Here is a 26,162-nt window from a genome sequence, read left to right as displayed (position 1 = left end):
GACGCGTCACGCATTAATGAGCATAATGCGGCCACCTGTGTGTCTCGATGTGCATAGACTTCTCATTATTGAGGCACACTTCACGAGGTTAGCTTCCTCCTTCGCGGCAGGGATAGGCACGATTTCTCACAATCTATTGCTGGGAGTAAAGATGAGTTTCCATTTAGACTTGTCCTTGATTGTGCTGATGCTGTTTGGGTCATTGATCCAGACAAAGAATGGCTACGCGGCTAACATCCTGATAAATGCAGTTTACGGCGAGGGGAGCCACTTCATGGCAGCTTCTGCCATAGGTCGCAGCCTTGTCAACCGGGGCCATAATGTGACTTTCCTGGTCGGCAAGGCCTACGGTCATCGGGCTGTGGACCCAAGGTATTCTATGTTTTCCTTCGAAATCTTCAATCACACTGTTTCCCCTGACATCGCGAAGAGAAATTTTGACAGACTCAACAACATCGCCTTTGAGACGTGGATTCTTGGCCAATTCATGAAAATGATTGACTTGCTATTAGATCAAATGGTAGATGATTGCGGTTCAATTATTTCCGACAAAGCACTGATGGAGAGACTGGCCTCCATGGATGCTATCGTCACTGACTACTCTTGGATGTGCGGCATGCACATTAAGGCAATGTTGGACCAAAACAGAGACACAGCTGGAAATATCACTATGGTGTTGATATCACCAGGGCCACCTTGGAGTGGCTTTCTACAAGCAGCCGGGTCTGGCTTCAACTTTGCCATTAATCCGGAACTTATGAGTGCATACTCGCCCGAAATGACCTTCCGTGAAAGAATAATTAATGTTTTGCATGCATCATTCTTGCGTGTATATATCGAAACATCTATGGTTCCATCTTACCGACGGATGGAGAAAAAAGTTGGACTTCGTTCTTCAGTTCACCCATTTTATGCCATCTCTGAACAAGACCTGTTCTTAGTAAGCATGGATGCGTCTTCGGACTGTCACAAATGTACACACTAGTAGTTATGTATGCATGGTTGTTTTAATGTGTATGTACACAGGTGGACCAGATTAATGGAGAACATTCTATGTGGTATACATATAGTACATACAGGCTGACCAGATCAGTGGAGAATTTTCTAGGTGGTATACAATGTAGCTATACAGTACATGCATGGAATAGGAAAAACATTATAGCTCACTCAATCTAGAATGATTTCACCCATTTCCAGAATGTTCTGGGAAGTGCTAACATATTTGGCTGAGTGAGGCACTGTCCCTGTAGCCCAATGTGATTGGTAGTTATTCTTGGTAATGATGTTTTGTACATAGTTAGGCAGTGAGTCATCCAGGTTTCCTGGAACTTGGACTGGCTAGTAGGTTGGAGAGAGTTATAGAATGTGCTAGAAGGGGGTGAATGGATAGTATATAAGCCAGAGAAATTCTGCAGTAGGCAGAGTACCCAACACCTCTGCTCTGAGAGTTACGTCACTTCTGGCTCTGAAGCGACTTGTTATAGTCAGTCCTGTGTTACCTGCTGACCTGTTATGTTTGTGGAGATAAGGCCTGGGAGACATTTTGCCTGCGGAGAATTTCTTCATTGGAGATAGACTCCATGTTTTTATGTCAATGGACATTGCTACAGCAAAGCTGTGACGGGCTGGATTCCTAGCTGGACAATATAAAGTGAATCATCCTTCAACGCATCGACTGGACGTGGTCGTTGGATTCTGCACATTTCGCTGTGAACATTATACCGTGGACCTATCACATGGACATATACCTGGATTAATACCAAGGATTATCGCAACCTGCGTTTGGATTTACGTCGAAGGAATCATTCATCGGTGCATCGCGGATCATTCATTTGTGCATTGAACATCGTATTTGGACACTTTCAAAGGATTACTTAATGCATGTAAGTGATATATTGCGTGTAATGCCTACGTAAGTAATTCCATTACTGACTTATATTTGTTTCTTGTGATCATTATTGTACTGATGTGACGCCGATTACCAGTCTGTACCCACAATATCACTGTTAATAAACAGCCTGAACATCAGTTGATTGTTTCTTTTGTGCGATCATTCTCAGAGTGATTTTGGTCGTAACAAAATTGGGGGCTTGTGTCCGAGAAGTGAATTTTAAGCCAAAACTTAGAATTTGGAATGTACCGGAAGCCAGAATATTGGTACAGACATAATACCAGTTGAGTTGGTTGTTCAATTGTATATTGTGTGTAATACATTGTGACAATGTCAATCAGTACAATGGATGTTCAGGCATTTGTTCAGAGGACAGATTTGTCCCTCAAAGATTTGCAAAGGTTACGCAAATGTGATTTGACTGCTATTGCACAGCATTTGAATGTTGATGTTCCACAAGGTGCAAGAAAGGCAGAGATTCTTGACTTAGTAGCTGGTCACATGGAGCTCAAAGGAGAAATCAACATTCCAGATCAAGCTCAAATTTCTGATCAGACACGGCTTGAGCTTGCTCGATTGGAACTAGAGAAAGAAAAGATGAGATTAGAAATGGAAAGAGAGAGGGATAGAGAACGAAGGGAAGTGGAGAAAGAAATTGAAATGAAGAAACTTGAGCAACAACTGAAATTGCGTGAGATGGAATTGGCTCATGCACAGACTGTAAGAACTCATGAAAGGGCTCCCTTTGAATTTGATTTGGCCAAGAACATTCGATTGGTGCCAAAATTTGAAGAAAACAGAGTTGATGCATACTTTGTGTCATTTGAGAAGGTGGCTGACAGTTTGAACTGGCCACAGGAATTTTGGCCCTTGCTCCTTCAAAGTGTGTTTGTCGGCAAAGCAGCCGACGTGTACTCATCTCTCTCAAAAGAGCAATCACGTGACTATGCTACAGTCAAGAAAGCAGTGTTGAATGCTTATGAGTTGGTGCCAGAGGCGTACAGACACAAGTTCAGAAATTCGTACCGCAAACCAGGCCAGACACATGTTGAGTTTGCTCGTGAAAAAGAAATGATGTTTGATAGGTGGTACAGATCCCTGAAAGTGGATCAGGACTTTGATAACCTACGTGAGGTTGTTCTTTTGGAAGAATTCAAAAAGAGTGTTGCTTTCAGTGTGAGGTCAAATTTGGATGATCACAAAGTGACAAGTTTGCATAAAGCAGCCTTGATGGCTGATGAGTATGAGCTGACCCACAGAAATGACAACAGACCACCTTTCAGGAATTTCTCTGGAAACAAGAGAGACAAAAATCAGTTGAGTAATCCAAAGAATGCTGGTTCTGAAAAAGGCACGAGTTCTGAAATTTCATCGGCACCAAAGCCTCAATTTGACAAAGGGTCCAGTACAAGTGCAAATGTCATCAAATGTTTTCACTGTAACAAGACAGGGCATGTAAAGTCACAGTGTTGGAAGTTGCAAAACAAAACAAAGAAGGACTTGGGATTTGTCATGTCAAAAAGTGTCCTACCCGAAAACAGTGTCCCGTTCAGTGAAACACAGGCCATTGAAAGTCAATCTCCCAAATTCAAAGATAGGATGAAGCAGGTGGATGAGAGCTTTCATAGCTTTTTATTTGATGGTGAGGTGACCCCATGTACTTCTGGTGAGGCAGGTAAGCCAGTGGTTATCCTGAGGGATACGGGGGCCTCTCAGTCGTTGATGGTGGATGGTGGTATGACTTTTCCACCAGATAGTGCAGTAAATGCAAAAGTCTTGATTCAGACTGTTGATGGCAGTTATATGTCAGTGCCACTGTATAGAGTGGATTTGAAGTGTGACCTAGTTTCTGGTCCTGTTACTGTTGGAGTTGTTCCTGAGTTGCCTATGGCAGGCATTGACTTCTTGTTGGGGAATGACTTGGCTGGGGACAAGGTGGTTGCGTCTCCAGTTGTTTCGGAGAAACCAGTGCTGGTTGCTGAAACTGAGCAGTTGCAGGAGGAATTTCCTGGGATTTTTCCAGATTGTGTCGTGACTAGGTCTCAGGCTCGTAGAGCTGTTCAAGATGATGCGGATTCTGTTGATGTGGAGGAGAATTCCGGTGTTTGGTTGGCAGAAACCTTTTTCAAGGACTTGAATGATGGGGTTGCTGTATTAGGCTCCGAGGCTAACAGTGATGGGCTGTTTAGCAAGTCTTCCTTGGTTGAAGCACAGCAGGCAGACTCTGAGTTGAAAGGCTTGTCTCAGACGGCGTGTTCTGAGGCTGAGGCTGAAAAGGTCCCTGAGTGCTATTATGTCAAAGATGGCATTTTGATGAGGAAGTGGAGACCTCCCCATAGGCCAGCTGATGAGGATTGGACGGTGGTCCGTCAAGTTGTTGTCCCTCCCTGTTACCGCGGTGAGATCTTGAGGATTGCTCACGAGTTACCTGTTGGCGGCCATTTAGGCGTCAGAAAGACAAAGGATCGGATCATGAGGCATTTTTATTGGCCGGGGTTGAATGTGGATGTGGCTGAGTTTTGCAAGACTTGTCACACATGTCAGGTGGCTGGTAAACCACAGCATTCGGTGAAGCCGGCGCCATTGATTCCGATTCCTGTGTTTGAAGAACCATTCAGTCGGGTTCTAGTCGACTGTGTTGGACCTTTGCCTAGGACTAGGTCGGGTCATAAGTACCTCTTGACAATCATGGATATGTCCACACGGTTTCCAGAGGCTATCCCATTGCGAAATATCACTGCTAAGACTGTGGTAGATGCTCTAGTGCAGTTTTTCACTAGGTATGGGTTGCCCAAGGAAGTGCAGTCTGACCAAGGGTCAAATTTCATGTCAGGCATATTTCAAGAGGTGATGTATCGTTTGGGTGTGAAGCAGCTGAAGTCGTCAGCTTATCATCCCCAATCCCAAGGTGCGTTGGAGCGCTACCACCAGACCCTAAAGACAATGATTAGGGCGGTCTGTGAGGAGTATCCCGAGGATTGGGATAAGGGCATCCCTTTCCTGCTGTTTGCAACGAGGGACTCCCCAAATGAGTCGACGGGTTTCAGCCCATTTGAGTTGGTGTACGGTCATGAAGTTAGGGGCCCACTGAAGCTCATCAAAGAGAAATTCATGACGGAGGATAATGAGGTCCACCTACTTGACTACGTGTCAAAGTTTCGTGAAAGGCTTTCAAAGGCTTGTGAGGTAGCTAGGGATCACTTGAAAGTGTCACAAGACTCTATGAAGAGAAAGGCAGACAAAAATGCCAAAGCACGAACTTTCAACCCAGGTGACAAAGTTCTTGTACTGCTGCCCATACAAGGTGAACCACTGAAAGCCAAGTTCAGTGGCCCGTACTATGTCAAAAAGAAACTCAATGATGTGAACTATGTGATCAGTACGCCAGACAGACGAAAAGATCAGAGGGTGTGTCATGTAAACATGCTGAAAGAGTACTATGAGAGAAAGGCTAGTCAGCCGGTAGGCGTAGCTCAGGTGGTAGAAGAGGAAGTAGAGGAAGAAGGGGAAGCTCAAGATGAGAATGGAAGTGAGCCCTCTAGTGCCAGGTTGTCTAACTCAGAGATGTTAGGGAAAGTAGATGAGGCACTGAACTACCTACCTGAAAATCAGAAGAAAGATGTGACTAGTCTGTTACATGAGTACAAAGAACTGTGTAAAGACAAACCAGGTTGCACCCCTCTGGCTGTACATGATGTTGATGTAGGAGATGCTGACCCTATCAAGCAAAACCCTTACAGGTTAAACCCGAGCAAACTGCAAAAAGTAAGGGAAGAGGTTCAATACATGCTAGACAATGACATAATAGAACCGAGTAAAAGCAGTTGGAGCTCCCCAATCGTCATGGTGCCCAAGCCGGATGGGTCTCAAAGATTCTGTATAGATTACAGAAAGGTGAATGCCGTGACGAAAACAGACTCTTTCCCCATTCCCAGACTAGAAGACTGCATTGACAGGGTCGGAAATTCTGCATATGTCAGTAAGATAGACCTTCTAAAGGGATACTGGCAAGTGCCCTTGACCGACAAAGCCAGAGAGATTTCTGCCTTTGCTACACCAGATGGCTTGTTCCAATGCAAAGTAATGCCATTCGGCATGAAAAATGCTCCAGCCACCTTCCAACGGCTGACAAACCAAATCATTGCCGGACTTGACAACTGTGTAGTATACATTGATGACATCCTAGTGTACAGTGACACGTGGGAGGAGCACATTACACACTTGCGGCAACTTTTTGATCGACTAAAGGAGGCCGGATTGGTGATTAATCTGGCAAAGAGTGAATTTGCAAAGGCCAAAGTGGTGTATCTCGAGCATGTAGTCGGTCAGGGACAAGTATTGCCAAGAGAAGCTAAGGTAGAGGCTATACTAGGCTTTCCCATCCCCCAATCCAAGAAGGAGTTGCTCAGATTTCTGGGCATGGCTGGTTTCTACAGGAAATTTGTACCAAATTTCAGCACTGTAGTCACCCCCCTAACAAACCTGCTAAAGGGCAAGGCAAAGTACACGTGGACTGATGAGTGTCAAAGAGCCTTCGAGAAACTAAAGGCAGTCCTTGCTAATGAGCCTGTTTTGGCAGCTCCTGACTTTGCAAGGCCATTCAAGGTGGCAATAGATGCTAGCGATGTAGGAGTGGGAGCGGTTTTGCTCCAAGAAGATGAAGAAGGCACTGAACGACCAGTTAGCTACTTCTCCAAAAAATTGAACACATACCAGAAGAAGTACTCCACAATTGAGAAGGAGGCTCTGAGTCTCATCCTTGCTCTCCAGCAATACGAAGTGTACTTGACAAATAGCAAAGGGGAGATCACGGTCTATACTGACCACAACCCCTTGGTCTTTTTAGACCGGTTCAAAATGAAGAACAACAGGTTGTTCAGATGGAGCATGATGACGCAGCCATATGCACTCAAAATCAAACATGTGGCAGGCAAGAACAATGTAATTGCCGACGCTCTGTCAAGAGTGTAACATGAAGAGAGCATCAAAGGTGAAAAGTTTTCACCGTATATCATTTCCAGTGTATGTGTTTAGCATATTCATTAATGTGTGCAAAACAGTTTGATACGATTGTATAAGCTCTGAGAATCCAAGCAATATTATTGTAAATGGTATCCATGAAAAGATAACATGGAATTAATACAGCTATCCAAAAGGCATGTGATAGTATGTGATTATTGTAGCTTGAGTTGGATTTTACCTCACATTCATTGTAAATAATAATGAGAAATTGTGAAGGTAAAAGAAACCCTTGCTACGGCAAGGCTTTCTTTTTCCCATGGGGGATGGTGTCACAAATGTACACACTAGTAGTTATGTATGCATGGTTGTTTTAATGTGTATGTACACAGGTGGACCAGATTAATGGAGAACATTCTATGTGGTATACATATAGTACATACAGGCTGACCAGATCAGTGGAGAATTTTCTAGGTGGTATACAATGTAGCTATACAGTACATGCATGGAATAGGAAAAACATTATAGCTCACTCAATCTAGAATGATTTCACCCATTTCCAGAATGTTCTGGGAAGTGCTAACATATTTGGCTGAGTGAGGCACTGTCCCTGTAGCCCAATGTGATTGGTAGTTATTCTTGGTAATGATGTTTTGTACATAGTTAGGCAGTGAGTCATCCAGGTTTCCTGGAACTTGGACTGGCTAGTAGGTTGGAGAGAGTTATAGAATGTGCTAGAAGGGGGTGAATGGATAGTATATAAGCCAGAGAAATTCTGCAGTAGGCAGAGTACCCAACACCTCTGCTCTGAGAGTTACGTCACTTCTGGCTCTGAAGCGACTTGTTATAGTCAGTCCTGTGTTACCTGCTGACCTGTTATGTTTGTGGAGATAAGGCCTGGGAGACATTTTGCCTGCGGAGAATTTCTTCATTGGAGATAGACTCCATGTTTTTATGTCAATGGACATTGCTACAGCAAAGCTGTGACGGGCTGGATTCCTAGCTGGACAATATAAAGTGAATCATCCTTCAACGCATCGACTGGACGTGGTCGTTGGATTCTGCACATTTCGCTGTGAACATTATACCGTGGACCTATCACATGGACATATACCTGGATTAATACCAAGGATTATCGCAACCTGCGTTTGGATTTACGTCGAAGGAATCATTCATCGGTGCATCGCGGATCATTCATTTGTGCATTGAACATCGTATTTGGACACTTTCAAAGGATTACTTAATGCATGTAAGTGATATATTGCGTGTAATGCCTACGTAAGTAATTCCATTACTGACTTATATTTGTTTCTTGTGATCATTATTGTACTGATGTGACGCCGATTACCAGTCTGTACCCACAATATCACTGTTAATAAACAGCCTGAACATCAGTTGATTGTTTCTTTTGTGCGATCATTCTCAGAGTGATTTTGGTCGTAACAGGACTTCCCCAGACCGTTACCTCCCAACCTTATCCGTGTCGGTGGTCTTACTGTGACGATCGCCAAGCCGCTGGACAAGGTAAGAATTTAAGGGAATGTACAGTACTGGTTGAGGGGAGGATTTAGGTATAGAAACCTCTAAAGAAATATGAAAGAGAATGTAATTTCAAGAAGGATTCAACGTTGATTTGATGAAAATTGACCTAGAAATTGCTTGAAAGAAGCGATCCCAATAAAGGTGACAGGCGCATACCTTTTATTAAAATCTCTTTGTTTTACCTTGTTTTTAGATATTTTAGACATTTAAAAACTGATTTTCATCAAATAAACTTTTGATTCCCCTTAGAATTGAATGTTCTTTAACATTTCAAAGAGTGGTTTCTACATATCTCGCAAAACGATACAAGTTGAATCTTCACCTCAACCAGTACTGCAGAGTTCCTTTAAGTCTTAGGTTACACCCTCTCAAAGCGAGAAAAGGTGTAGACCTTGTGACAAAAAAAAAAAAAAAAAAAAAATCTTCTGAGATACAAATAATAAACTTTTGATTCCCCTTAGAATTGAATGTTCTTTAACATTTCAAAGAGTGGTTTCTACATATCTCGCAAAACGATACAAGTTGAATCTTCACCTCAACCAGTACTGCAGAGTTCCTTTAAGTCTTAGGTTACACCCTCTCAAAGCGAGAAAAGGTGTAGACCTTGTGACCAAAAAAAAAAAAATGTTCTGAGATACATATACTGCAATAAATCAATTGGTATCGGTTTTGTATTATTGTTATGTATAAACCCTCACAGCTCCCGACCCAGCTCACCACGGCACGACGGAGTCTGGTCGGGCTACGCTGCTGCACTCGACCTAACTCATGAACTATACACAGTGTGTTTTCGCATAGCGTTTTCGCATAGCGTAACAGCGTCTGGTCGGGCTACACTCGACCAGACGCTGTGCTTCAACACGGCGTGTTGTCGTGACACTTGTGTACAGCGACAGGGCTGTACATGTGCACAGTGAGTTACTGTACACTGCACCAGCAAGGACCCAAGGACTGAAGCTCTAAAACAGTAGGACCTATCTACATAGTTTCTACGTCTAGATTGCCTCTGCCTAAAATAAAACAACAGGTAGAGGCATAATGTGTAGGCCTAGCCTACCTGAATTCGTCCAATCGCCTCCAGATGTTCATCGACATCGTTACTGCCTCTCTTCCACACATGCACCCTCGGAAAGCCATATTTCAGTCTGAAAATGAGCAAGTAGCGAGGATCGACAGTGCAGTACCATCGAAAATGCATATTCATGACCTCACGCACGTACATTGTACAGTGTCTGCTGCGAATCTTTAGAATTTGCATAAATTACCACACTTCATACTTCATTCACCCTATACAATCCCTTTATACAAAGATTCCTTCATACCTCCCTGCTCAGACGTTCGTTGTCCTGATGAAATTACCACATGAACTTCACATTTCCTTCACTTTATAACCCCTAGATCACACACGCACACACACACACACACAAACACTCGACACACGCCCATACACATACCCATACACAAACCCGTTGTTATGTTTCTGCTTGAAGGACGGTGTCCCATTCTCACATTGTACTAGTAATCTGATTCTGTGGTTAGCAGACGACCATGCCAATGGTACTCTATATACTGTGTAACAGTACGAACTCAACGCCTAACTGCGAAGTCCACGCACATGCGTACAAAAACCAACTTGTACACTGATAGTCTTTGCTCAAGTGACACAATGGGCAATTTCGACGCGTTAGGGTTACGGAAAAAAAAATCGCGCCCCGTCTCACGATTATCGCAATCAGAAAATCTGCGTCCTCTCTTGGTTTATCGCACCAAGGAAAAGGAGACGAAGCCAAGACTACCTCCCATACCGATCGCCGCTTAATATCCCATTACCACCTATGTATGTGATTTACTGACTACAATTTTCTTTGTGACGCGAGTATACGAAAAATAAACATTTTCCCCCACATTTCGAACAATCTGGCACATGTTCATGGATACTCACAGTGTCTAGGTTTTGTTCCTCACTGTCGGTGAAAATCCATGCCGCGCCTACCTTTTACATCGTCAAGCGTGTAAGGAGAAAACGTCACCAAAAAGGACAAAAAGATGCGTCACGCATTAATGAGCATAATGCGGCCACCTGTGTGTCTCGATGTGCATAGACTTCTCATTATTGAGGCACACTTCACGAGGTTAGCTTCCTCCTTCGCGGCAGGGATAGGCACGATTTCTCACAATCTATTGCTGGGAGTAAAGATGAGTTTCCATTTAGACTTGTCCTTGATTGTGCTGATGCTGTTTGGGTCATTGATCCAGACAAAGAATGGCTACGCGGCTAACATCCTGATAAATGCAGTTTACGGCGAGGGGAGCCACTTCATGGCAGCTTCTGCCATAGGTCGCAGCCTTGTCAACCGGGGCCATAATGTGACTTTCCTGGTCGGCAAGGCCTACGGTCATCGGGCTGTGGACCCAAGGTATTCTATGTTTTCCTTCGAAATCTTCAATCACACTGTTTCCCCTGACATCGCGAAGAGAAATTTTGACAGACTCAACAACATCGCCTTTGAGACGTGGATTCTTGGCCAATTCATGAAAATGATTGACTTGCTATTAGATCAAATGGTAGACGATTGCGGTTCAATTATTTCCGACAAAGCACTGATGGAGAGACTGGCCTCCATGGATGCTATCGTCACTGACTACTCTTGGATGTGCGGCATGCACATTAAGGCAATGTTGGACCAAAACAGAGACACAGCTGGAAATATCACTATGGTGTTGATATCACCAGGGCCACCTTGGAGTGGCTTTCTACAAGCAGCCGGGTCTGGCTTCAACTTTGCCATTAATCCGGAACTTATGAGTGCATACTCGCCCGAAATGACCTTCCGTGAAAGAATAATTAATGTTTTGCATGCATCATTCTTGCGTGTATATATCGAAACATCTATGGTTCCATCTTACCGACGGATGGAGAAAAAAGTTGGACTTCGTTCTTCAGTTCACCCATTTTATGCCATCTCTGAACAAGACCTGTTCTTAGTAAGCATGGATGCGTCTTCGGACTTCCCCAGACCGTTACCTCCCAACCTTATCCGTGTCGGTGGTCTTACTGTGACGATCGCCAAGCCGCTGGACAAGGTAAGAATTTAAGGGAATGTACAGTACTGGTTGAGGGGAGGATTTAGGTATAGAAACCTCTAAAGAAATATGAAAGAGAATGTAATTTCAAGAAGGATTCAACGTTGATTTGATGAAAATTGACCTAGAAATTGCTTGAAAGAAGCGATCCCAATAAAGGTGACAGGCGCATACCTTTTATTAAAATCTCTTTGTTTTACCTTGTTTTTAGATATTTTAGACATTTAAAAACTGATTTTCATCAAATAAACTTTTGATTCCCCTTAGAATTGAATGTTCTTTAACATTTCAAAGAGTGGTTTCTACATATCTCGCAAAACGATACAAGTTGAATCTTCACCTCAACCAGTACTGCAGAGTTCCTTTAAGTCTTAGGTTACACCCTCTCAAAGCGAGAAAAGGTGTAGACCTTGTGACAAAAAAAAAAAAAAAAAAAATCTTCTGAGATACAAATAATAAACTTTTGATTCCCCTTAGAATTGAATGTTCTTTAACATTTCAAAGAGTGGTTTCTACATATCTCGCAAAACGATACAAGTTGAATCTTCACCTCAACCAGTACTGCAGAGTTCCTTTAAGTCTTAGGTTACACCCTCTCAAAGCGAGAAAAGGTGTAGACCTTGTGACCAAAAAAAAAAAAATGTTCTGAGATTCTTATACTGCAATAAATCAATTGGTATCGGTTTTGTATTATTGTTATGTATAAACCCTCACAGCTCCCGACCCAGCTCACCACGGCACGACGGAGTCTGGTCGGGCTACGCTGCTGCACTCGACCTAACTATACACAGTGTGTTTTCGCATAGCGTTTTCGCATAGCGTAACAGCGTCTGGTCGGGCTACACTCGACCAGACGCTGTGCTTCAACACGGCGTGTTGTCGTGACACTTGTGTACAGCGACAGGCCTGTACATGTGCACAGTGAGTTACTGTACACTGCACCAGCAAGGACCCAAGGACTGAAGCTCTAAAACAGTATCTACATAGTTTCTACGCCTAGATTGCCTCTGCCTAAAATAAAACAACAGGTAGAGGCATAATGTGTAGGCCTAGCCTACCTGAATTCGTCCAATCGCCTCCAGATGTTCATCGACATCGTTACTGCCTCTCTTCCACACATGCACCCTCGGAAAGCCATATTTCAGTCTGAAAATGAGCAAGTAGCGAGGATCGACAGTGCAGTACCATCGAAAATGCATATTCATGACCTCACGCACGTACATTGTACAGTGTCTGCTGCGAATCTTTAGAATTTGCATAAATTACCACACTTCATACTTCATTCACCCTATACAATCCCTTTATACAAAGATTCCTTCATACCTCCCTGCTCAGACGTTCGTTGTCCTGATGAAATTACCACATGAACTTCACATTTCCTTCACTTTATAACCCCTAGATCACACACGCACACACACACACACACAAACACTCGACACACGCCCATACACATACCCATACACAAACCCGTTGTTATGTTTCTGCTTGAAGGACGGTGTCCCATTCTCACATTGTACTAGTAATCTGATTCTGTGGTTAGCAGACGACCATGCCAATGGTACTCTATATATACTGTGTAACAGTACGAACTCAACGCCTAACTGCGAAGTCCACGCACATGCGTACAAAAACCAACTTGTACACTGATAGTCTTTGCTCAAGTGACACAATGGGCAATTTCGACGCGTTAGGGTTACGGAAAAAAAAATCGCGCCCCGTCTCACGATTATCGCAATCAGAAAATCTGCGTCCTCTCTTGGTTTATCGCACCAAGGAAAAGGAGACGAAGCCAAGACTACCTCCCATACCGATCGCCGCTTAATATCCCATTACCACCTATGTATGTGATTTACTGACTACAATTTTCTTTGTGACGCGAGTATACGAAAAATAAACATTTTCCCCCACATTTCGAACAATCTGGCACATGTTCATGGATACTCACAGTGTCTAGGTTTTGTTCCTCACTGTCGGTGAAAATCCATGCCGCGCCTACCTTTTACATCGTCAAGCGTGTAAGGAGAAAACGTCACCAAAAAGGACAAAAAGATGCGTCACGCATTAATGAGCATAATGCGGCCACCTGTGTGTCTCGATGTGCATAGACTTCTCATTATTGAGGCACACTTCACGAGGTTAGCTTCCTCCTTCGCGGCAGGGATAGGCACGATTTCTCACAATCTATTGCTGGGAGTAAAGATGAGTTTCCATTTAGACTTGTCCTTGATTGTGCTGATGCTGTTTGGGTCATTGATCCAGACAAAGAATGGCTACGCGGCTAACATCCTGATAAATGCAGTTTGAGGCGAGGGGAGCCACTTCATGGCAGCTTCTGCCATAGGTCGCAGCCTTGTCAACCGGGGCCATAATGTGACTTTCCTGGTCGGCAAGGCCTACGGTCATCGGGCTGTGGACCCAAGGTATTCTATGTTTTCCTTCGAAATCTTCAATCACACTGTTTCCCCTGACATCGCGAAGAGAAATTTTGACAGACTCAACAACATCGCCTTTGAGACGTGGATTCTTGGCCAATTCATGAAAATGATTGACTTGCTATTAGATCAAATGGTAGACGATTGCGGTTCAATTATTTCCGACAAAGCACTGATGGAGAGACTGGCCTCCATGGATGCTATCGTCACTGACTACTCTTGGATGTGCGGCATGCACATTAAGGCAATGTTGGACCAAAACAGAGACACAGCTGGAAATATCACTATGGTGTTGATATCACCAGGGCCACCTTGGAGTGGCTTTCTACAAGCAGCCGGGTCTGGCTTCAACTTTGCCATTAATCCGGAACTTATGAGTGCATACTCGCCCGAAATGACCTTCCGTGAAAGAATAATTAATGTTTTGCATGCATCATTCTTGCGTGTATATATCGAAACATCTATGGTTCCATCTTACCGACGGATGGAGAAAAAAGTTGGACTTCGTTCTTCAGTTCACCCATTTTATGCCATCTCTGAACAAGACCTGTTCTTAGTAAGCATGGATGCGTCTTCGGACTTCCCCAGACCGTTACCTCCCAACCTTATCCGTGTCGGTGGTCTTACTGTGACGATCGCCAAGCCGCTGGACAAGGTAAGAATTTAAGGGAATGTACAGTACTGGTTGAGGGGAGGATTTAGGTATAGAAACCTCTAAAGAAATATGAAAGAGAATGTAATTTCAAGAAGGATTCAACGTTGATTTGATGAAAATTGACCTAGAAATTGCTTGAAAGAAGCGATCCCAATAAAGGTGACAGGTGCATACCTTTTATTAAAATCTCTTTGTTTTACCTTGTTTTTAGATATTTTAGACATTTAAAAACTGATTTTCATCAAATAAACTTTTGATTCCCCTTAGAATTGAATGTTCTTTAACATTTCAAAGAGTGGTTTCTACATATCTCGCAAAACGATACAAGTTGAATCTTCACCTCAACCAGTACTGCAGAGTTCCTTTAAGTCTTAGGTTACACCCTCTCAAAGCGAGAAAAGGTGTAGACCTTGTGACAAAAAAAAAAAAAAAAAAAAATCTTCTGAGATACAAATAATAAACTTTTGATTCCCCTTAGAATTGAATGTTCTTTAACATTTCAAAGAGTGGTTTCTACATATCTCGCAAAACGATACAAGTTGAATCTTCACCTCAACCAGTACTGCAGAGTTCCTTTAAGTCTTAGGTTACACCCTCTCAAAGCGAGAAAAGGTGTAGACCTTGTGACCAAAAAAAAAAAAAAAATGTTCTGAGATACATATACTGCAATAAATCAATTGGTATCGGTTTTGTATTATTGTTATGTATAAACCCTCACAGCTCCCGACCCAGCTCACCACGGCACGACGGAGTCTGGTCGGGCTACGCTGCTGCACTCGACCTAACTCATGAACTATACACAGTGTGTTTTCGCATAGCGTTTTCGCATAGCGTAACAGCGTCTGGTCGGGCTACACTCGACCAGACGCTGTGCTTCAACACGGCGTGTTGTCGTGACACTTGTGTACAGCGACAGGGCTGTACATGTGCACAGTGAGTTACTGTACACTGCACCAGCAAGGACCCAAGGACTGAAGCTCTAAAACAGTAGGACCTATCTACATAGTTTCTACGTCTAGATTGCCTCTGCCTAAAATAAAACAACAGGTAGAGGCATAATGTGTAGGCCTAGCCTACCTGAATTCGTCCAATCGCCTCCAGATGTTCATCGACATCGTTACTGCCTCTCTTCCACACATGCACCCTCGGAAAGCCATATTTCAGTCTGAAAATGAGCAAGTAGCGAGGATCGACAGTGCAGTACCATCGAAAATGCATATTCATGACCTCACGCACGTACATTGTACAGTGTCTGCTGCGAATCTTTAGAATTTGCATAAATTACCACACTTCATACTTCATTCACCCTATACAATCCCTTTATACAAAGATTCCTTCATACCTCCCTGCTCAGACGTTCGTTGTCCTGATGAAATTACCACATGAACTTCACATTTCCTTCACTTTATAACCCCTAGATCACAAAGATTCAGGCCTAGGAGTGCACGAGTGCAGGTGCTTTTGCATGCATGCTCTTGATTCTGTTTTGCAAAGTACATTGTATATCTATGTATAATGTTAGTACAATGTATGCTTTTGGAGGTCTATTTTGCTGTCACAATTTTCTAAAACTTGTAAACATTATGAAGTAATTATTCGTTATTTTTACTTGACTGCATTACTAGGAAAAGCAGGTCTTTGTAATAGTAATTGAACATCGCAGTTCGTAACAAGAATGCTATCTCTCTCTCTCTGTCTCTCTCTCTCTCCCTCTGTCTCTCTCTCTCTCTTTCTCTCTCTCTCTCTCTCTCTCTCTCTATATATATATATATATATATATATTCATTTATATATTAGAGTATAAGAGGGGGATCAAAATTAGAAACAGCGGACTTTTCTGAGGGAGTGATTATACAGAGACGGAGGGGATAAGGTCATGGAGGTAAAATATGCTTTTGAACATAAGAAATCAATTTTCTTAGTGTATTCAAATTCATGGATGTTTCATTCCTAAAAAATTAGAGCTTTGCTATCATTTGCTGGACCCCAGTTTGCATATTTGCATAGTTGCGTGTTGTCGGATGAGCCTCGGATTTTCGGACACCAGTTGTCAAGAACAGCCTCTGCATGTTTATAAGGTTATGAATAAAATTTGAAAATGTTACAAAAATCGCTATTTTTCACCTTTAAATAGGATTTAGCTCATGTCTCGGCCATAAAGGAGCAGTGGCGGATCAGAGAGGGCGCATGAGACGCACGCCCCCCTTATTTATCTATAAAAACAAAAGAAATAAAACTAAAGAATTAAATGAAACCCGGAAGTGGCGCTATAAAGAAATATTAGTTGCGCCCCCCCCCCCCCCCATACACCCCTTTACAGAATTCCTGGATCCGCCCCTGAGGAGAATTAATATGATCTTCTTAGTACCAACTCTACTTTGCTCTAATCATTATACGTGTTCAGCATCATCCCTCTTGGAATGGTGTTGCTGGATAAAGATCATGACCTCATCAGTTTCAATCACTTTCTGCACGTGCAGTGCCGGGATGCATGCAGTGTGTTTTTATAGATTGATTTTATTTTTCGTGTAAAAATAACAACAGCTGGATGAGCCATATTCAACGATGCCAATATGGCATCGCTGGTCTTCCGTGGGGTCCAGGACATAAAAATTACACATACAATATAAAATTATGAAACGCATATGTTGAAAACATGGAGATATGTCATAGCGCTTTGCATCCAGTGGAAAAGGCGCTCTATAAATGTCTATTATTATTGTTATCTCTATCTTCACAAGATATCTCTTGGAGATTAATATCACGTCAAGTTCCATCCTGGAACCTTAGACTTCCAGTACTTTTCTCAGGATTCGTGCCGTCCCCAGCAATGCTGCTTTTTGGAGCGTTTGCACTCGATTTGGCACACCAACATCGTCCAAGTGCCGTCGCAGCTGCTTTGGCGTTGTTCCGAGTGCTCCAACGACAATAGGGATCACCTTCGTTCTCATATTCCACAGGCGGCGAAGCTCTCTGGCAAGGTCTTGGTACTTCTCTATCTTTTCCTTCTCCTTCTCGGCTACTCTGCTGTCTCCCGGTACCGCGACATCGACGATTGTGCACATCTGTCGAGCCCTTTCTACGACGATGATATCCGGACGCCTGTGCTGGATGACATTGTCAGTTTGAACATCGAAATCCCACAGGATTTTAACTTGATCATTTTCAGAAACTTTCTGTGGTTCGTGCATATACCATTTGCTCTCACATGGTATTTCATGTTTTCTGCAAAGCTCCCAGTGAAGGACTTGTGCCAGTTTGTCATGTCGTCTTTTGTACTCCTTTTGCGCCAATTTACTACAGCCACATACGATATGTTGCACTGTCTCGTCTCTTTCTCGGCATATCCTGCATGTGGCATCCACATCTCTCTTCTGTATCCTGGCTTTCAGAGCATTGGTTGACAGTGCTTGCTCTTGGGCAGCGATGATCAGTCCTTCTGTCTCCTTCTTCAGTTCTCCTTTCTTCAGCCATAACCATGTGTCATTACTGCTGATGTTCTCCGTCTCTCTGCAAAACTGCCCGTGCAGCTGCTTTTCTCTCCACTTTGCAGATCTTTCTGTTCGTTTCTGGCTTTTGAAAGTAAGTGGATCAATGGCGTTTACATTATTTTCTATTATTATTATTATTATTATTGTTATTATTATTATTATTATCATTATTATTACATAGATTGAGAGAAAATAACAACAACATCGCATATTAGTTCATACAAGCAAATGATAACAAAAGAAAATGATACAAGGGAAAGAAAAGGGGAAAATGATAAATCATAACTTATAATAACGGTTATAATAATGGTTAGTTATTTAGGTTGCACAAGAAAAGTCTTCTTATAGTCACCAAGGAAATTCTGTAACTGACTTGATCTTTCTATAAAATCAATAATATTGCAGCCACCGAGCATGAGCGGATCCGGAGAGGGTGTGGAACGGGCATCCTATTATCTTGTTGTTATTTTTGTTGTTGCTGATGCCGCTGCTGCTGTTGTTCTTAGAATTTGTCCTTGGCCTACTCATGCGGCACACTTTTGCTATTACATCTGTGAAATTTTCAATAAAAAGGTAAGACGATAGTTTATACTTGTTTTAAGATAAAAGAAAATTCCCTAAACAAATAGTTGTTCGCGTGATTTTCTCAATACTCAATCAAAAAATAATTTCAAAGGTAATATACAAATGCATGATTAGTGACCAAATAACGAGGGACAGGGGAGCTTTTGCATATTAAAAGCGTGATGTATGGCTTTGGTTGGGATGGAGCTTCAGATTTCAAACTTTTTGTGAGATGAGAAACCTCTAAAATATGAAAAGCACATGATTTTAAGAGGAATTCAAAGTTTATTTGATGAAAATTGGTTTTAAAAGTAAGAAAAAAGTCCTGATAGAACTGATGAGACCCACGGCTTCAACTGGAAAATTTTGTTTTACTTTATTTTTGGATACGAGTATGTCAAAGCAGGCATTTCAAGACCGATTTTCATCAAATGAATTTTGACTACAATACCTTTAGAGTATATATACTTTTAGAATATATGCTCTCTAACATTTCATATCACAGCGAAAAGATCAACATTTGAATTTAGCCGTATCAAGACAATCATCATCCCTTAAAAATTCAATAATCAAATGCACTTCAAGAGGAGTGTAGTGGACTGACCGGGAGATTCTGAATAAAATTTAAGAATAAATATTCAGGGAAATGTGAATCGCTATGCCTAAGTATCTGTCCGCTGGCCTACCACTAGTATTCTATACATGGATGTGAGCGTCTTCACTGCCATATTATTAAGATTGATAGTGTTCTTAAGGAATGACAAGATATATGACTGTGAATAAAATGTTTACCACATGTGATTTTCCCAGCTAACCTACATAGGAAGGCATGACCATAAGCTCAAGTATACATAATTCCAACCGCGACCATAGATGTGTTTAAATTTTCCTTTTTTCCCCGAGCTGTTAGAACCTGGAACCATCTGCCAGGACCTGTGGTCACAATTACCAACCCATTAACATTCAGAGAGGCTGCTCTTCCAGTCATCCGAGTCATGCGGCAGCCTCCTGTCCGGTCACACATGCTCTAAGAAAAGATGCATGTTTTTTATTAGCACTATGCACCGTCACTTTTATTGTACATTAGTGACATTTAAAATCAGCCTGTTCAACATGTCACCTCTCACTGACGCACGACACTTCTACCATCGCGCCTGGCATAGTTTCAAGGAACTGCTGAAAGGGATTACTACTTCAAGGTTCAAGGTTCAAGGTGACAAGTTTACAGAAAACCATTCATTTTTAGCAATAAGATAACCTGTCGAAATATGATTAGCAAAAAAGCGTGCAAATTCTTTAATTGCCATGAAGTTAGTGAGTTCATCAGTTATTGATCCTATTATTTGAAAATGTAATATCCAAATTCAAAGAAAATGCAAGGGAGGATATTTCTTTTTCCTATAGTAGGGCCTACAGCACGGTAACGAAGCATCTCATTCAGTTCTTCATTAGGGGAAAAAAAGATTGATTCATTCCTAATTTCGTAAATTATACTCCTAGTTACATGATCTTTGCTTCTCTTGCGAATCCCTCTTTTCCATCAGTTACAAAATGGGATTGTATTGCTTACCTGTTTATTCATCTAAAAAAACCAAAGTTGATATAATATCGTATCCATGTTTTGTTGAAACTTAAATGTGTGTTTCAAAGTTCCTTAATAAACTGTGCACTCATGTACGCATTATGTACATTGCTTTCATTACTTTGTATGGAAATAAAATCAAGTGAATGAAGTTGAATTAAAATTGGGTGTTTCTTCGGTCCTAACGTTTACTTGTAAAGAGCTGTGTATGTACCTCAAACACACTGTTCAATACGACAGTACTTGCATGTACATGTACTTAGTTGAGCTACTAGTACATTATTTCGTACCCTAAACACTGGCAATGAATATTCATACTAAATATTTAGATTCACCATGGAGCTACTGTGCAGTAGCTCCATAAATTCGTACGCAGTTGCAACTTCAATACAAGCGCAAAAGAGCATGTTGTGCTCCATATTGATCCAGTGACAAATCAAGATGTATCTGATGTATTATGTTAATGAAGCCGGTGATCGGGTTTACACTCTGCAGGTAAATCATAATCATTCTAGATATATTTTTAGTAGTCAGTGAGATGAGTGAAACCTCTCTGGAAGCTCAAAATGATACGCAAATATGCACGAATGGGACTACGTTAATACAGTAGTCCTGCACTGTGAAAATGACGACGTTGGGGTTGGCTCATGAGCTGAACTGCGTACTCGGTGTCCGCATTGCCTAAATAGCTATTAGATTGTAGAAGAGTAAAAAGAGGCAAAATCGTGAAATATGCCCCACTGCAGTGCGCATGCACCCGTGGCCCATGCATTTAATAGCAAGCAGGTTAGGTTAGGGTTAGGTTTAGGTTAGGGTTGTAAATTTATTAAAAAATTTATGTTTAAATGGCAAAATCGTGAAATAGGCCCCACCGCAGTGGGCAGTGGCAGTGCGCGTGCACCCGTGCGTTTGCAGTTAACAAGCAAGGGTAGGTCCTAGGGTTAGGGTTAGGGTTTTATGGTTAAATTGGCCGTTAAATTAGTCGAGGGACATTAGGGAGTCCTTCTGAGAATAAAAAAATGAAGACCAAAGCAACAAACGGGAGAAAGGGACCACGAAAGATGCTATGCTGTGCTGTGGAAATCGGCCCCACTGCTGTATCAATCTCGCGTGGGGAAAACGCCATTTGATGGGGCCGCATTCATGAGTATTATACTGTGGAAGAAAGCCCCACCGCCGTGCTTACCTACCGATGAACGCCACAAGGTGGGGATGAATCCATGAGTATAAACAGGCGAGCCGCCGTAGTAATTTAGTACAGACACGCAGGGGTGGGTCCTATTTCACGAGTATGCCGTTTAAAGTGGCCGTTAAATTAGTCGAAGGACATTGTCATTAGGAAGTCCTTCCGAGAATAAAATGTCAAAGAACAACGGAAAAAACGGGAGAAAGGGAGGAGGAAAGATGATATGCTCGCTGAACGCCATACGGTGGGGCTGAAATCACGATTATAAACAGGTGAGCCACCGTAGTATTAGTACAGACACGCAGTGGTGGGGCCTATTTCACGAGTATGCCGTAAAAAGATTTAGTTTGGTTTACTTGGGTGTGGAGACGTAAAGCATCTGCTTTTGTGCCCGTCGTCACTGTCTCTGATATACAGTACTTCAGTGGATGACTTTCCCAATGTGAATCTGTGGCACTGTGCTGTAGTTTACACTATTACAGTACAAAAAAAACAACAACAATGATGGACTTTGCCTTCAGTCCAGGGTAATTGATTTAAACCTTGTTTGTCTTTTCTTCTTCTTACAGAAAGTGGATCCAAAAGGAAAACCAACGTTATCAGCTCACCCTGGTAAGAGTCGTGAACTATAAAATAACTATAAATCCATTATGTGCAACACTAAAATGGGTTTTGTTCAGGTCTTAGTTTTACTAGTGATATTGTGTTTTTATAATCATTTTTTTTTTCATTATGGAAAATAGAGTAGTATTATCTCTAAGCAAATGATGTAAAGAAATTTTTTTTAAAAGACATGTCTACTTAAAGAAGACAAACAATTGTACATGTAACAACGCTGGGGACACAAGACCTTATATATGATCTATAAAATGTCAAATGTTCAGGAGAGCCAAAAAACATTGCAGCCAAAGGACTGTCAAATGAGATAGCCTTTCATTTGACATACCGTAGTGGCTTCAATTTGGGGTGAGATGGCTAGGATTTGGACAGGACATCACTTGACTGATTATCTGACCATTAATCCAAAAAAGTAATTCTCACCAAAACTTGGGACACAAGGTCTTGTCAACCCAGCGACAATAAGATAGTGTACATGTAAGTATTGTATGTGACTAAATTGGCAGTGGTATTTCCAATGTTTTTTCAACCGAACATTTGCCTTGTGCAAGCAGCTGAGTGGGCTTTCAAACGTGTATAGTGTAAAAGCGTACATTGTATTTAAGGTTATATATTTCACAGTTGAACTTTTGATTTCCCCTTAGCATGATGTGTCGGAGGTAATTATGATACAAATAGTCTTCATTGTGCCACATCATCCTTTGTCTTTGCAGCAAGATTCTCCCCAGATGACAAGTACTCCAGACAGAGGGTGACCATCAAGAAGCGCTTTGGTCAACTCCTAACACAGCAGCCAACACCTGTATATTAACATCTTGGGCCACTCTGGACGCTCTTGCTTGGATGATGCAACTTTGACAATGGCAAAGTTGAGAGACACGTTGGTCAACAACAGATGCTCTTTTCTGTTCACAGCTTGGAACCCATAGAACGTGTATACCTGATTTGATCATGCAAGCTTGACCACAGTACAGGAAAACAGCTTTGACATTGGACATTGTATTGGAGAAGTATTTTGCCAGTGCAACATGATCTTTCCGATTGATCAGAGAATGCCGACAGGCTGAAGGACCCAAGATTGTGGTAGAGGCCTTGTAAGAATTGCTATACATTGTACATAAGACCTGTTGTGTTTTCTCCTTGGTCAGTGATGCATCATTGTGCTAATAAGTAGATGTCCTCATACCAGTTTCTTTACATTTGTTTAGATGGGAGAGATGTGTGCTGTCTGAGTACTCAAATATACATTTCTAGTCCTCTGGACTGAAAATGTACCAGTAATAGTGAGTTTGTGAGTCTGCCCTCCCCTCCCATCTCCTTTGACTCTCAAACAAATCTAGAAAGAAAAAAAAAAGCTTCATCCAAGGAAATTGTCATCAGTTAATGTTTATTGTCTTGCTCTTGATTTGATGATTCTACTGGAGTTATTGTTTGAAGTACACAGAATTCAGTGATTTGGAAGTACTACTGCAGTCATTTTCCTAACTAAAAACCCATTTAACATACATTGTTATGTATAAGTGAACAAAAATGGTGCACATATTCTCAGGGTTGCAAGTAAGTTTTCTTTTCATTATACTAGCCCTTATTTTTAAAATGTTGGAGATCTCAAAAGAAAATTTTATGTCAGGAAAAAAAAAAATTAGGGCAGATCTCACAACATTTGAGTCACTCAATCAAAATAGACCTTCTTCTGTGGAAGCGGTCAGATTTCCTGCATCTGAAGAAACTGCTGAGGCAAGAGGTCCAGAATTTCTTTAATTGTCTCTTTAATTGTTACACTGAGCTTTCAATTAATAGTTCATTGTATTGTAATTGTGATGTCTAATGCCACTGTCAGACAAAATCATCAAAGATGGGAATGTATGCAGAACGGGTCTGCTACCATTGTGGAATAGCTAAACTGGACATCAAATTTGTACTTGGCCTCGCACAGAAGTATTGAAAATCGCCCTTCAAGACAGACATGGATACAAATCATTTTTGGAATAAGAGTTATAAGAGAATATGAATAAAGCAGTTCTTAACATGTGAAATACAGGTACAGCGTACAGGTAGCTTTGAACCCACTGAATTACGCATTGTACATGTCATGCATTGTTTTCAATTTGAAAGTACAATATGATCTGTCTTAATTTGAAGGCTACTTTTTGCTCAAGAAGAAAAAAAAAACAGGATTTTTGAATGCCTGTCTCTAAATGTCATTTATCCAAATTGTTTGTACTCTGCTGAATATGAACAACAGTATTAGCCCAGTTGTTGTTGTTGTTGTTGTTTTGTTGTTGATAGAACGAACCATAGGAAACAAATGTTTCAATATGATGACTTTTGTTTCAAAGATGCATAGACCCGGTAGTTGAGGGGGCACTGTTGGATGATAGTGCCCCTCACCATTAGCATCAATCAAAGATTGCCAAAGTTGAGCTGTCATCAAGAGTGAAGCACGTAGGTGTTGCTAGGTAACGTTGCTTTTGTTGTCTTCTCTGCACATCACGCAGTTTGAAGTGATGCCAGGGTGCGTGGTTCTTAGTATGATGTCACAGAAGAAGTTTGTTGAAGTTGTCATCATCAGCCGAATCACGAGCCGAACTGTGATTGGACCTCTGATTACAATGGATCAGACTCTTTTGGACTCATGGAAATGGGTCAAAGTGTAAGCATGAAAGAGGAGTCGATAGCTTAAGTCTCTGAAACTTACATGGTCCAATTGCGTATGCATTCGACTAAACCACCAGGTCTATGTGCCTTTTAAATCAGTAGCAAATGCCTGTGCATGTATCTGTAGGTTTTTCTAGCTTAAAGACCTGGGCCCTGTGTTATGAAGAGTTAGAATTGATTATATAGTTGATTTCAACTGTAAGTCTATGGCAGCCTGTGTGGTAAGGAAATTTAAAATCGATTTTATCTTTTGATAAACGGGGCCAGGGCCCTGTTTTATGAAGAGTTAGAATTGATTATATACTGTAGTTGATTTCAACTGTAAGTCTATGGCAGCCTGTGTGGTAAGGAAATTTAAAATCGATTTTATCTTTTGATAAAACGGGGCAGTGTGGGGATACACCTGTACCATGTAGTGGGAAGGCTAGCCCAGCTCAGATTTTGTCTTCAAAAATCCCTGTTGTGATTTGTAAACAGCGTTTTCACAGATAAATTTTGATTTAACTTCCAAATTTTTCATCAGGCTGTTTGTCTGACATACATGAAATCAAAGTGCAAATAGTGTTGGGGCATTTCTTAATTATATGAGATGTTTTACCTGTACTAGTATAAGTTTGCTAGCATAAAGGGATTTACCAGGTTTATAACTGAGAAGACTTGCAGTACTAGATGGGCATCATGTTCTTCTTGTCTGCAAGATTTTTTTTTTTTTTTTTTTTTTTTTTGGGGGGGGGGGGGGGAGGGGAATTTGTGATTGTTGTAATGTCTCTCCCAGAATGTGAATAAGAAAACAAATCCATAATAGATAGGCATATAACATGATCAGTTACAAAGAAGAGCACAGTTATCAAGATGTCCTCTGGTAGTGCACCTGCAAGCAAATTCAAATTTTGAGGCATACACAGTATCATGTTAAGGTACCAGTGTATATGATCAGAATCAATTACTGTAAAAGTGGATATTTTCGCGCGACTAATTTTTCGTGCTTGGCCGGGTCAGAAGAGTTTCGCGTGTTTTTGATTTCGCGGAATCAAGACAGCAGGCACAGGAACGTATGGCAAGCAAAAATATTCGCGCGCTTTTATTTTCGCGCTAGTTTCTGGTTGCGCGAAATGCGTGAAAATTTCAACACCGCGAAAATTTCCACTGTTACAGTAATTGATATTGAAATGGAGACCCTAAGGGATGTGACCAAATAAAACAAGGAAAATATTTTTAATTGGAGCAAATGTCTGCACATGTCTTTGTTGGTCTTTCTGGCTACCCAATTTCAGTAGTTTGATCATTCTGTACTCAACATGAATGATATTTCAATACAGATGCATGAAGAATGATGAGATGCTGGTTACTTACAAAAGTTTGGAAGCTTTCACTTCCGTAGGCTGTGTGTATGTATGCATATATTTGTTATATTGTAATACAAATGTATATATATATATATATATATATATATATGTGTGTGTGTGTGTGTGTGTGTGTGTGTGTGTTTGTGCATGTGCA

General features: G+C 41.5%; 2 protein-coding genes across 2 annotated transcripts; both read left to right on the top strand.

The window, feature by feature from the left end:
- The first annotated feature begins 151 nt into the window (after positions 1–151).
- LOC139715260 (uncharacterized) lies at positions 152–13,780 on the top strand. The gene is made up of 5 exons (XM_071626842.1): positions 152–628; positions 8,297–8,374; positions 10,649–10,809; positions 11,410–11,476; positions 13,736–13,780. The coding sequence occupies exons 1-5, from the start codon at positions 152–154 to the stop codon at positions 13,778–13,780; spliced, it is 828 nt and encodes a 275-aa protein (XP_071482943.1).
- Positions 13,781–13,798: 18 nt separating this feature from the next.
- Positions 13,799–22,815, top strand: LOC139715259 (2-hydroxyacylsphingosine 1-beta-galactosyltransferase-like). The gene is made up of 3 exons (XM_071626841.1): positions 13,799–14,563; positions 21,956–21,998; positions 22,718–22,815. The coding sequence occupies exons 1-3, from the start codon at positions 13,799–13,801 to the stop codon at positions 22,813–22,815; spliced, it is 906 nt and encodes a 301-aa protein (XP_071482942.1).
- The last annotated feature ends 3,347 nt before the right edge of the window (positions 22,816–26,162 follow it).

The sequence above is a fragment of the Diadema antillarum genome, unplaced genomic scaffold (assembly GCF_040938485.1).
Source record: "Diadema antillarum isolate AM-2024a unplaced genomic scaffold, OU_Dant_1.0 seq00003219_RagTag, whole genome shotgun sequence".
Classification (NCBI taxonomy): Eukaryota; Metazoa; Echinodermata; class Echinoidea; order Diadematoida; family Diadematidae; genus Diadema; species Diadema antillarum.
Note: the sequence above shows the minus strand (reverse complement) of the source record. Positions and strands in the feature narration are given on the sequence as shown.